Source organism: Sardina pilchardus, chromosome 16 (genome assembly GCF_963854185.1).
Source record: "Sardina pilchardus chromosome 16, fSarPil1.1, whole genome shotgun sequence".
NCBI lineage: Eukaryota > Metazoa > Chordata > Actinopteri > Clupeiformes > Clupeidae > Sardina > Sardina pilchardus.
Window position 1 is genome coordinate 16,949,544 of NC_085009.1, and position 14,283 is coordinate 16,963,826.

General features: G+C 42.0%; 1 protein-coding gene and 1 pseudogene across 1 annotated transcript; one reads left to right on the forward strand and one right to left on the reverse strand.

Moving 5' to 3' along the window:
• Positions 1 to 187: 187 nt before the first annotated feature.
• On the reverse strand, positions 188 to 4,770 carry LOC134059551 (uncharacterized protein K02A2.6-like; annotated as a pseudogene).
• Positions 4,771 to 7,187: 2,417 nt separating this feature from the next.
• LOC134059552 (Fc receptor-like protein 5) lies at positions 7,188 to 13,042 on the forward strand. The gene is made up of 10 exons (XM_062515996.1): positions 7,188 to 7,269; positions 7,357 to 7,629; positions 10,270 to 10,602; positions 10,742 to 11,014; positions 11,515 to 11,760; positions 11,844 to 11,963; positions 12,102 to 12,126; positions 12,299 to 12,399; positions 12,499 to 12,552; positions 12,645 to 13,042. Exons 1-10 carry the CDS (start codon positions 7,188 to 7,190, stop codon positions 12,683 to 12,685), a joined length of 1,548 nt encoding a protein of 515 aa, XP_062371980.1. The 3' UTR covers positions 12,686 to 13,042.
• Positions 13,043 to 14,283: the final 1,241 nt, after the last annotated feature.

Sequence of the window (14,283 nt, forward strand, 5' to 3'; positions counted from 1 at the left end):
CACGTAAACATAAACATGTGAAGTCACATCACCTAACCTTGAGGCAGGGAGTAGACTGTCCCAAACCCCGAGTCAGTCAAGGGGTTATTATGCCCTTATTCTTGAGACATGACTCTCTAGTCAAAATGAACACAAATGTCTCTTATCCAGACATGTGTCCAACAACTGTCCAACTATATTGAATCCCTTAAGGGCTGAAACGAACTGGTTTCGTAATGACACGGGATGGGTATCGCTTACCAGTCTCTTGATGTGGTGCGTTGACTACCTCTGATGTTACCGTAGATGACGGCACACTCACTGGATCAGGAGCCGGAACAGCTGGTTCAGGAACTGTGTTCTCCAACACAGGCAGATCTGCTGGAGCATGAGAAGACTCTGAAGACTCTGCAACGTCCAGCTCTGCATGTCGAGTCAGGATCTGGTCAGCATGTCTTCTCCAGTGTTCCGATGATCCGACGTTGACTTTGTATGACACAGGACCAGTTTCGGCTGAAACCACGCCCGGTGTGCACTTCTCTCCTCTCCCATAATCACGAACTAGGACTGTGTCACCCACTTTGAATGATCTGGCTTTAGCATGCGTCTGTCGACGAGCACACTGCTCCTCTTGTGCTTTCTCCACTTCAGCTGCAACGCTAGGCTTCAGCAGGTCGAGTCGAGATCGCAGCTTGCGATGCATGAAAAGCATGGATGGTGATTCCTTTGTGGTGGAGTGCGGAGTGTTGCGATACATTAGTAAGAATGCATCCAGTCGGTGTTGGATTGAAACTGTTCCTGAGGAGCGCTTCAGTGAATGCTTGAATGTTTGCACAAAACGTTCCGCAAGGCCATTTGTGGCTGGGTGGAATGGTGCAGAGCGAATGTGCTTAACTCCGTTGCTCTTCATGAATGTGTCGAATTCGCTTGAAGTGAACTGGGGACCATTATCGCTCACTAAGACCTCAGGAAGGCCGTAACGACTGAATAGCCTTCTCAGTACCTGTATGGTCTTGGAAGCCGTGGTGGAACTCATCAGGTGCACTTCAGGCCACTTGGAATGGGCATCCACGACCACCATGAACATATGGCCTTGGAAAGGACCGGCAAAATCGACATGGATCCTCTGCCATGGAGCTCCCGGCCATGCCCAAGGATGGAGAGGTGATGGTCCAGGTGCTTTCTGTGTGAGTTGACAGGATTGGCAGGTCTTCGACACTTGTTCGATCTGGGCGTCAATTCCTGGCCACCACATGTAACTTCGGGCGACAGCTTTCATTTTAACAACACCAGGGTGTCCAGTAGGGATGCAACGGTTTTCAATAATTTATTGAACCGTTCGGTTTGGCCTGTTCGGTTCAATAGACTCACCTAAACCGCAATATTTCGGTATACGCGACATTAAACTTTTTATTTAATACAAGGTTATTGCGCGCGCGTAGCCTGGGAGCGATAGAGAGGAGTGCTTAGGACCCGGGGGATGCGTTTTCTCTGACTGTTCAGCTTGCCTCTCGTCAACCTTGCAACAACCAATCAGAATTTTACTGAATTTCCCAAGAGCCAATAAGCGCGTTGAAATGCAAATGAAGGAGTCATGTGAGAAGAAACAAACTTTACCGGCGGCTGCATGATCATGGCGACATTTGAAGTAGCCCACGAACAAGGCAAAAAGACCGTCAGTAAACAAAGCACAGTGTGCATTGCAAGCACTGCTTCACAACGATCACCTAATAAAGGTAACACATCCAACATGTCGGCCCACTTGCGCCTTCATCACCCGGCTGTAACCTTAAGTGGAGCAGCACGGAGAGTTAGTTTGCCACCGAAAACCCAACCATCCATTGCTGCAGCCTTTCGACAACAATATTCCTATAATTCCCAAAGACATAACGAATACGACGGCGTATTAGGGCCACGTATATATACTTTGTAAAGACGCAAATTTGCCACTTTAAAAGGTCGAAAATTTGCCACATTATAAAGTCTGTGCGTAACAGTGTAACCGGTGGTTTCTGCCCTGCGTTGATTGCTCGCTAGAGTAGCTTAAGAAAGCGTGACGCCGACACAGCTGAGTGTATTCTCTTTTTGATAGTTTACTGGAAAATATTGTAGGGATGGGAGGTTATAGGAGATGGGGAGGCTGACATGTCATTCCAAACTCGGGTCATTTATTTTCCTGACGTTGTACATGCTAGGCTACGGGCAGCGGGAGGTGTCCACTCGAAAAACAATAAACTCACTGCTAAATCAGTCAATCGCTCGTCCACTCGTCAATCACACAACTCTCTCGCACACACACGCACACACACACACACACACACACACGACAGGAGACACAGGGGAAACAGACACTTTGTGAAGTGGCAAATTTGCCACTTTCTTCTCGGAATATTGCCCCCCCCCTGACAACAGGTTGCAATAATGTTCATTTCATTGTTCTAATATTTTTAATGCTGCACTGCACTGCACTTTTGTCTATGTTTACATTTTTTACGTTCATAAAAGAGGACAGGGCAGGCACTCCCAAATCAAATATCCATTTGAAACTACACATAATACTACCTCACCAATTATTTTGAGAAGATTTTCAGAATTGTTCACTACTTTTTTGAGGGTGTATAACAGTTAAGTATTTTCTTTAAATGTGTGAAGAACAGTGAGTTTATTAAATAAATAACTACACATTACTTTATGCTGCACTGCACTATGGATAACATTGCCTGTTTATGACAGAAGGCAATGATGGTGTTCTTTTCTTTTAATACATTTTTGTGATTCTGCTTCATCTGTGTCAGGCTATGCATTTAATATTTTCTCTGCAAGTGTAAGTAGAAGCACATTGTTGATTTGAAATAGAAAAGGCAAATATAGCCTCCTGTATGCTAGAGCCAAGATAATATTGATATATTGAAACCGAACCGTTACCGTGGCCCAAAAACCGTGATACAAACCGAACCGTGGCAAAACTGTACCGTTGCATCCCTAGTGTCCAGTGTGTAGTTCGGACAGTACTCTAGGTCTCAGCTTAGGAGGGATGACTACACGGATACCCCACATGAGGCACTGTTGCTGAACAGTTAGTTCATCCTTCCTGCTGATGAATGGTGCCAGTGTGCTGTCCACATGCTGGACTCTCGGGAAGCGACCTGTAGAGACCATTTCCAGTACCTGAGCGAGAACCGGATCGGTCCTGGTTTCCTTGCAGATCTCTTTGCAGCTCACAGGTAAGGTTTCCAGGTGTTTAATGTGAAAACTGTCCACAGTGTTGATTCTCTCCTTAGCTGATGTGGCAAGTGGCAGGCGGGACAGCCCATCAGCATTGCCGTGACGTGCTGCTTCTCTGTATTGGATGATATAATCATGAGCAGCCAGCAGGAGAGCCCATCGCTGCATTCTGGCGGCTGCCATAGATGGTATAGCTTTGCTGGGACTCAGAATTGTGGTCAGAGGGCCATGGTCTGTGAGGAGCGTAAACTTCCTGCCATATAAATAGTGATGGAATTTCCGAACACCAAATATAATGCCAAGAGCTTCACGCTCAATCTGTGCATAATTCTGTTCCGCTTTATTCAAGGTTCTTGATGCAAAGGCTATGGGCCTCTCTTGCCCATCTGGAAGGATGTGTGATATCACACCACCTACCCCATAAGGTGAAGCGTCACATGCCAGCTAGATGGGAAGTTCTGGGTTGTAATGAGTTAGCACACTTTGCGACAACAACTGTTCTTTGGCCTCCTGAAATGCCATTTCGCATTGTGATGTCCATTGCCACTGTTTGCCTTTGCACAAGAGTGCATTGAGTGGGCTAAGAATGGATGACAGGTTAGGAATGAACCTGCTGTAGTAATTAATAAGCCCTAAAAATGATCGAAGCTGACTCACATTTGTTGGTGCAGGAGCTTCCACAATCGCCCTAACTTTCTCCGGTGACTTGTGCAGGCCATGGGCATCGATAACATGGCCCAAATATTCCAGTGAATCCTTGAAAAATTCACATTTGTCTTTTTGTACACGCAAGCCGAATTCTTCAAGGCGTCCCAGGACAGCGTCCAAGTTCTTCAGGTGCTGTAGGCGGTCTTGGCCAGTCACCAAAATGTCGTCCAAATAGCAGTGGACGTTCAGAAGACCCTGGAGGACCTGGTCCATGGCCCGTTGAAAAATGGCGGGGGCTGACGTGATTCCAAAAGCAAGTCTGTTGTAACAGAACAGTCCCTTTGACGTTGTTATGGTGAGATATTTGCGAGATTTTTCTTCAACAGGCATTTGCAGATACGCGTGAGACAAGTCCAGCTTACTGAAATGCTGTCCCCCTGACAGTGATGCGAATAAATCTTCAATTCGGGGAATTGGATATTTCTCTACCTGCAGAGCTGGGTTGATTGTCACTTTAAAATCACCGCAAATCCTAACATCTCCATTTTTCTTCACAACCGGGACAATGGGTGTTGCCCAGTCGCTGAACTTGACAGGCGATATGATGCCCTGTTCGCTCAGTCGGTCAATCTCAGCTTCAACTTTTGGTCTAAGAGCATAGGGAACGACTCTTGCCTGGCAAAACCGTGGTTGATGTTGCGGTTTCAGAGCTATGGAGACTTTGATACCTTTCAGTGTGCCCAGCTCCTTTTTAAAGACTTCATTATGCCTCTGTAGCACTACTTCTAGTGTCTCCTCCCGAACCGTCTTAATTTCCCGCCAGTCAATCTGTATTTTGCGCAGCCATTCCCGACCAAAGAGTGGGGGTGAAGCCCCTTTGACCACGTACAATGGTAGCTTAGCCTTCTGCTTGTTCATTTTCACTGTGACTTTGATGACCCTAGGCCTGTCGCGATATTCAATAAATCAATAAATCGCACGATAAAAAAAATGAGCTCGATAACTTTTCCGGCCGCGATAATTTCCATTTTCATGCTTGATTGTTTTTCTCGTCTCTCTCTCTCTCTCCACGAAAGAGAGGATAACCACGGCGACCCCTCTCGGTTCCTTTAGCGCAGCCTAACGAGGAGTGAACCCTCATGTCAGTCACTTGTCAGACATGTATCTTTCAATAACATGACGGACAACTTTACTTTCTTACATTCATTTGATTAACAGGCTAGACGAGGCTTTGGCGATTGGCCTAAGCACACTGAAGAGGCTTTCTGTTGTAGCTTGACAGGTATGGGGGTAAAAATAGTGATAATGCAGTTCAGAAAATCATGCTTATAAGCTACGTTCTTTCATCATCTGATAAAGACACACTCCGCAAAGTCTGCACTCCGCTGAGAGCTCAAGAATCAGCCAAAACAGCTGGCAGCTCCGGTTAAAATGTCGTAAGCTAATTGTCAGCTGTGGTGAAATGTGTTCGTAATCAACGTTATATGTCATAAACGTAGCATACCTGTGAAAAGGCTTTGCAGTAGGATTATCCGCGGACCAACTTATTGCTTCAATTTGTGTTTTATGTGACGTGCAGATGCTGGGTTCATGCCGTTTTGCGCAAGTTTCAAATGTTTAGCTGACTGCGTAGGCCTAATTGATCAGCTATGATGACATTTAGTTCCGTGCATAAGGCTTAGCAACTGTCACTCTACACGCCCCCTGTTGCATGTCACGTTTTAATTTGCTGGCCCTTAAACAGAGTGTTAGTAGAGACTGAGAGTCCATTGTATTTATTGTTTTTGGTTGTTTTGTTCATTTATTGTGGATATTTAAAAATGTCTTCCCATTCCAGTTCCTTATTCTTTAGAAATACAAGTTATTGATCTTTGAAAAGGTGTACCTGCATTATTATGCCATTATCATTATATTAGATAAAAATGATCTCAGAACGGCAATATTATCGTTTATCGCAATAATTTCTGGGACAATTTATCGTCCAGCAAAATTTGTTATCGTGACAGGCCTAGATGACCCCCTCTGGTGAAATCAGCTCGCCAGTGTATGTCTTCAATATTATATTTGTTTGCCGTAAAGGTATGTGGCACAACTGCATGTCATTTAATTCTTTGGATATTAACGAAACTGCAGCGCCTGTGTCTAATTCCATTTGCATTGTTTTCCCTTCAATCTTTGGCTTAACACACATGTGTGACAAATTTCCCTTCTGAGCCACCATGCTTAGCGTAAGCTCTGTATCTGTCGTGCTACCCTCACTACTGGATATTTCTTTTGCATCCATGTGGTGCACTTTGCTCTTCTTTTTAATAAACACTTTCTGTTTTCCTGTCTTTTCGCTATTTGCATGCTCTTTGTTTCGGCACACTCTTGAAATGTGGCCTTTCTTACCACAGTTGTGGCATGTTTGTTCCTTGTAATAGCATTCAGTCTCTTTATGATTTGTTTTTCCACAGCGTACACATTTGTAACGTTGCTGACTATTAAGTGATAGAGCATTTAATTTTAATGCATTACTTAGCTGGTGTGTTTCTCTTGCTACCGTCTCCATTGCTACGGCTACTTCCACAGCCTTTTGGAAAGTCAATGCAGACTCGGTTAGCAATCTTTTCTGTATCGCCTCCGTGTTGAGTCCACATACGAGCCTGTCTCGCAGTGCATCCAGCAAGTGCGTGCCAAAGTCACAGTATTCTGCTAACTTTTTAATTACCGCGATGTATTGCGTCACTGATTCTCCCTCTTGCTGATTGCGTTTATGAAAGCGAAACCTTTCGGCAATGACAATCGGTTTTGGGGAAAAATGTAACTGCAAAACACCAACAATATCATCGTATGTCTTTTGCCCTGGCTTGTCAGGAGCTACGAGGCTACGCAAAAGTCCATAGGTAGACGCACCCATTACACTGAGCAGAACAGCTAACTTTTTGTCTACCTCAATCTCGTTTGCGGCTACAAAATGCTCAAACCTTTCCACGTAGGTCGACCACTGTTCCACTGACTCGTCGAAAGCAGAGATATGTCCAATGTATCCGTATCCAGCCATCTCTTCGTTCTCCTTTTTATTTTTTTTATTTTAGTTGGGCTCACTAGCCTCCATTAGCCACACTTATTGCGCCAAAAACGTCTTCGTCTTCTCCACTCACAGTCAATACCGTGGCGGAAACTTTTAAACTAACAGGCAATCTAAAGTTGTCCTCGTCGCCAATAATGTTATGTCTATGGGTTCACTTTAGATACCGTAACGTTATGTTAGAGATAACACCGAGACACGTCTTCAGTTCAGTCACTCGTTTACTAAAGTACTTCTTGTAAAGCAGTACATTCATATTGTCACAATGACAGTGGCGGCGCAGCGCCAACTAGTGGACTGGATCCACATACCCAATGGTACATACATCACATGGGTGAAAATCACTGGTGAGTTTAGTGTGGCCTTTACAGTATATGTCTGACATTGGAAAAACTATACAACTGAAATGACTTTGTGTGTTCTGTTTTGAGTAGAACGTCCCAAAGCTGTTGCAACCCTCTTGTCCAACTGGACAGACTTCTTCCGTGGAGAGATGATCACCTTCAGATGTGACATACAGGGAGATCAACACGGACACTGGAACTACAGCTGGTATATCAACGGGACTGTGGTATCTAATTCATGGCAAAAGTACAGAATATCTTATGCTGAAGAGTCCCACAGTGGTGAGTACAGCTGCAGAGGAACACGCAGTAGCGACCCACAGACATCAGAGATCAGCGCATCTGTCAGAATTACAGTGTCAGGTGAGTGGACACTTGCTGTGTGTTTTTTCTTAAATGCTGTACATGTGTGTGGTTGATGAATGTAATATTGCTATAGCAATAATAACTTGTTCTTATTTGAGGTTTTTCACAACACATTTTTTAAACCTGACATCCTTTCTCAAAACTGCAAGCACAAACGGCAAATCTCAAACTATACATTCACAAAACCACCTACCTCTGCAAAACAATCGCTTCAAAACAGTTGTGCCTGTGTTCAAAATCAAACACTGTCTTCAGATGATCATCTCACAAATAAAAATGAAAAGACTACTGAACAGTAGTACATAAACTACATTAACCCTATGAGCCCGGCATTTTCACTACCTCTGGTTAGAAGCATTTATCCTGGTCATTGTACTGTAAGTGCCATTCAAACATGTTACATATTGTTTTTTTCAGCACAGTCTAGGCTACCCAGATCTGCCACAATATCATGTATAAATACTTGCATTGATTTGATTTAGATTTTTAAATAATAAAAATGTGAAAAGCATACTATACAAATTCTTACATTTTGATGTGTATCTTACCACAGCAAGCTGACATAACTTACATGGTTGTGTAGGCCTGACTGTCCTGAAAATGGCAATATAAGAACCATGGTGGAGGTATAATTTGGGGCTGAGCAATTTACAGAAATATGTGGTGTGTGCCCTCCAGAAATAAATGGCCATTTTTATTTAGTGATGAGAAATGACTTTTTGACACTTTTTGCGCTCCATATTTGTGACACTAGCTGATCTGACCTGACTTGTTTGCGTGGTAGCGCACATGATGTGCACAGATGATGATTCTCTATAATATTTTTTTACTGCATTTGAATGAACAAAGTAAAGGCAAAAAAGTGTTTATTTGTCAAACAAATATGGATGCAATGAGTCTTGAATTGGATACCATACAGGAGCTAGGATCTCAAAAACATATTATGAACGTGATTTGCCATAGAGAAACACATGATAACATTGGATTATGAACATACCGGTAGGCTATTATGCCACACAAAAACATGGGGTAAGTGGAGCTAAATGAAGTTATTATTTTGCTGTCACTTCGTCTGTTTTATGGCCTAGAAGGTTGTAATTGGTATCTGTGGATAGCTCTAACTCTCCTCTTTCATCTGACATGCGTGCCATATCGTTCTGATAGCGGTTTCATGAGTAAATCAAACGAGAGTAATGGTAGCCGAAGCTATATGACATTATGATTTGTTTGTCGTCTGTTTTTATAACGCAAAAGGATCGATGTCTTTGGTATCAATGGAAAGCTCTGTTTCTCCTCTTTCATTTGATATGCGTGTCGTGTCTGTGCGATGTGTGCGACGGGTGCGTGAGTAATTCAAGCGAGAGTGCTGGATGCCTGGGTGAACGCAGAGCAATATGGACTGTAAATATGATATACTGTACTTTGATTTAACTTCATGATTTTATTTTATTTTCATACTTGATCGTACAGACAAGTGTCTAGTCTCGTTGGAAAGCCCCGGTTCTGCTCTTTCGCGCAGTATTTGTCTCATCTCGCTGTGACAAATAATCACGGAGCAATGGATGTTTTTTGACGCACTTTGCGTCTGTCTGGCTCATAGGGTTAAAAAAAATAGACTAAGCAGTCGGTTAGGGCAGCTCATAATAGCTCCAGGAGAAATGTGCATTGTTTACATACAGGACAGTAAATATGTTGCATCTAAAAAACTAAACAAAACAAAATAAAGCAAAAGAAATTGTATTACCCTAATTTACCGACTATAAGCCGCGGCTTATTGATTTTGCTAAATTTCTTCAGCTATGAGGTTACAGTAATACAGGGAGCAGTTAATATGGTGTTAATATGGTTTTGTTTCTTTTAACTTGCATAAAACACTGTCCTGCGGCATATACACAATGTGGCTTATATGCGGGAAATTACTGTATATATTCCAGTGCATTTACTGGAAACCCAGGAAAACTGAAGTATAAAGATTTGGGGTTTTGTTTAAAGTTTGAGAAAAGGGTGGAAGGTTTCAAAGTGTGTCATTGTGGGGTAATTGTAATGTCAGTACTGTGCATGAAAAGTAGATTGTAGTCTACAGCCTACAACGTCAGTGAGTGAGTGTCCACCAAAATGGGGTCCCAACCTCACGCAAAATTATACACATTATGATGTGTCAAGCATGAGCCTCAAATGAAGAGGGCTCATCTCAGGAAGTTGTTTACTCAGGCAAAGTATGAGGTAAATGATGATTAAATGATGAAAATGGACAGATTGAGCTTTACAAATATGACCTAACCATCAACATATTTAAGGCATCTTTTTGTAAAAAAAAAAAAAAAAGATGCCAATTATAAAGCATTATTAGCCTTTATCACATCACAGCATGAACTGTGTTATTTGACTGAGGGGCCTCATTCAGGGGGGAATAACATAGCCATGGTATGTGATAGAGGCGCCAAATTAAGACATATCACATCATATGAGAGACCCCACATCTCATTCTTCCTACATTTAGCTATTGTGAAAAACAGTATTGTAATAGTGTGAGTGTAATTAAGTCATTTTCCTTTTTTATCGTTACAGTTTATTTTATGCATACGTCTAAGACATCGTCTATTACATTTTATATAAAAATATTCTTATCACAAATAGAAAAACCAAAGCCAGTTCTTAAAGGACCTCCTCAGACCTGGCTGACTGAAGAAGACTCAGTGACTCTGAGCTGTGAGGTTGGAGGCTCCACTACAGGCTGGAGATTCCACTGGTACAAGACTGCCCTCTACAGGTCTGGGTTGACATATATCACTCATGAAAACAGGGGATATTATGTAGAACTCCTCTCAGACAGCATCAGAGGAGCTGGAGGCTCCTACACTCTTAGCCCTGCTGCTCTTAGACACACAGGGGTCTATGTGTGCAGAGCAGAGAGAGGAGAGCCAGCCTATCACACAGAGTTCAGCCAACCTCAGCCTCTCTGGGTCACAGGTGATGTACACTTTTTTATTGCAATGCTGATGAGTTTTTCCTATAAAACTAATTTTCCAGAGCACAGCTGTTGTTCTAAAATAGAAATTTTCAGTGTCATAGACTGTTTTCACTGTTTTTGAAACTGTTTTTGATTTAGGTCGTTCTCCTCGATCCTCCCTGGATGTCCATCCCGATACAGATCAACATTTTGATCGTGAGTCTCTTTCCCTGAGCTGTGTGGGGAGCGTAAACTTAACTGGTTGGAGATTGAGATGGTTCTCAAAAGAAGAGTATACAATGTGTCCCACTGGTTGGGCAGAAGCAGGATCCACCTGCAAAAAAATATGGACATCATCATCAGACAGTGGAGTGTACTGGTGTCAGTCTGAGTCTGGAGAGCAGAGTAATCCTGTCAACATCACAGTGCATAGTGAGTAAACATTCAGTAAACAATGACATCTTTTTGAACTCATGTACAAACCATGAGCTAACATCATTATATCCATAATGTCGTTGTTATGTGTGCTTTTTTTGTTTGTTTGTTTCTTGTACAACGAATATTGTAATGCTTTCTCCTTCTTGGCCAAGTTTTGACTGGTATAATTCTAATGTTAATGTACTGTAGTATAAACTGATATCATTGTAGAGTAAGTTGCCTTGGACAGTCACTTGCCATTTCTCTTGTCTTACTGCCATTTTCTTTCTATAGAAATTATATGGTAATGAAGCTTACTGTGCTCTTACCATTTAAAATGTTATCATGTGTGTGATACATGCACGCTTATCAAAGGAAAGAATAGAAAAGTTGGAAGAATATTGCTCTTCATCCGTATGGTAATAACATACTCTACTCTGTAGCATTGAGAAACAGATAACTTTGTGCTGTAACACATGTATTGTGATTTATTGTGACTGTTGTGTGCTGCATAGATGGTCATGTGATCCTGGAGAGTCCTGCCCATCCTGTGACTGAGGGAGATCCTCTGACTCTGCACTGTAGATATCGCTACCAGGCATCAAACATCAGTGCTGACTTCTATAAAGATGGGACACTCCTGCAGACCTCCAACAAAGGGAACATGACCATCCCTGCAGTCTCAAAGTCACATGAAGGCCTCTATAAGTGTAAGAACCCAGAGAAAGGAGAGTCACCAGAGAGTTGGATCACAGTGAAGGGTAAATCTGAAATAAAACCCACAAATAATAAACACATTAAATAATCTCGTTCACCACAGATGCTAATTTGATTGTCTCTGCAGGTTCAGGCCCACATTATGGGTCCTCTCTGCTGGTAACGTTGGGTGTTGCTGTTGGACTGGTGGTCATGATCGTTCTCATCATAATATTCATTCTGCTGTTTCGTTTCAAAAATCTGAAAGGTAGGGAGCTCTTCAGAGCATCAAGTGCACTATCACCGTTAAAGTGAACTAAGCTAAAGTGTTCATCTCTTTGAGCAATAGAGCGCTATTATCCAGCAAAATTTAGCTAAAATGCTAATCTCTGGTTTCTCTCAGTAGATCTGGGGACACAGACAACACTACCGTAAGTGTAAAACCCAGAGGAATTGTTTTCATAAAGTATTCATTGCTGGAACTTTAACCATGACTAAATGTAAGAGCGAGTCCAAGTATTGGACAAACTTTTAACTGACAGCTGGATGCAAGATTTTATTTGTGTTCAGAAAGCTTCAGTGCCGATCTCTGTCTCCCTCTAGTGGTCAACAGCACACACATACCAATCACAGCCCAAACCAGGACCAGAGTCAGCCTGCTGGAAGTGATGGGGCCCAGTCAGTATATATGCCACTGCAAAGAGGTCAGCAGCTGACATTCCCACAAGAGTATTACAGTAACTGTTATGGCATACAGTATATTATTCAATGGTACATTTACAATCATAATCTTGCTCCTGTAGGTACTACTGATGTCTATGACAGCATACAACCAATATACATGCCTCTACAACAAAGTAAGTGTGTTATATTTAGGAATGGTTTCAAACATATAATGACATATTTTGTAACAATCCGATCAAACGTGTGTGTAATGTTTATTTTACAGGAAGTACAGACATATATGAAACCTTGAGAACATCACATTGACAGTTGGGCGGTGAGATACTAATGAGTTTTGATATACTGTGCTGAGTTTTGATATACTGTGTTCCTGATGTATGGCTTCAGTATTAATTGTTAGCATACTGATTTAGCCTTTTTTTTAATTTCAATTGCTTTGATGTGTATCAGCTTGACTCTACAGTACATGGAGTAGATTTGCCACTGTTACATTTGAGTGTTGTCTAAATAATACACGGTAAACTTCAAATAGTTACTGTTACATTTACAATTCAGTTATTCTCTTTAGAGTCTCCCTCTCTCACACTCTTTTGGCTGTTAATACCCCACGAGGGGGACTATCGAGCCCTGTGATCAGGCATTTTGACCCTGAAAGGCATGTGTGCATGCACAGTTTGGGACTACTTCAAGAATATCCATAGAGTGCTTAGTATAATAATTCTATGTTGGGTTTTTTTGTGCTTTAATTATTCTTTTTGAAACTGTTTTAAACTTGATATTTTATATGTGTAATGTGTATTAAATATGGTTAAACTATTGCCCTTTTATGCTTTTCTGTACTATTACCTTGCATGTTTTACATTTTCTCTTTTATACAATTATTTGACTCTTGTCTATGCTTTTATTTGTTATTTCAATTTGCTTGTGTTTATGTAAAGCACATTGAATGGCCTAGCTGTGTATGAAATGTGCAATATAAATAAAGTTTATGTTATAAAGCTAAAAAGTGTATAATGTTTCTCATTAGCACACACTGAAAAGGGTCATAAGAGTTATGAGAAGCTGTGGCGTGGTGATGAGGTCATGATGTGGATTTCCAATGTGAAAATACGTACTGTATATATGGCCCCACTTTGGTCAATGATGCAGGACCTACAGTATATGGGCAATCCAACTCCATCTGCACACACTGTACAGTATGACTGCATCTTCACCCACTCCCCGAATACAATGATACAAATTTGCAGATGACACAACTGTGGTGGGAGAAATCTCTAACAGCTCCGAGAGCACCTACAGAGATGACGTTGACAGATTGACCAGATGGTGCGAAGACAACAGTCAAGAAAATGAAGGAGATCATAGTTGACTTCAGAAGGCGTAAGGAGGACCCCCGACCCCTCATCATGAATGGTGTGGGGAAGTGGAAAAGATCCCTTGAAGAGATCTTTTTGCGAACACTCAAGAGGAGCAAACTCTCTGCTGAGCTGCTTAAGATCTTCTACCACTGTTCCATGAGTTTCATAACATACAGTATGACTGCATGGAATGCCAACTGCACACAACACAGGGAAGGACAGGAAATCCCTCAATCGAAACTTAAGACCTGCTGAAAAAATCGTTGGACTATCCCTACCCCCTCTGGATGCAGTGTTGTGCATGAACGAGTTCAAAAGAACGTGTTGATTGAACACGTTCATTTTTCTGTGAACGCTGAACTGAACGCAGCACATTTGTAAATAATGAATTTGAACGTGAATTCGCTCAGATTATGGGAAATGAACGACGAACGCCACTGTTGATGTCCAATTAAACGTTACGGAATTTATTTTGTCCTGAGAAGTCGAGTGACACTATCTGCTGGCAATTTAGAAACAGTATGTCGCTGTGACACTCACTGCCCA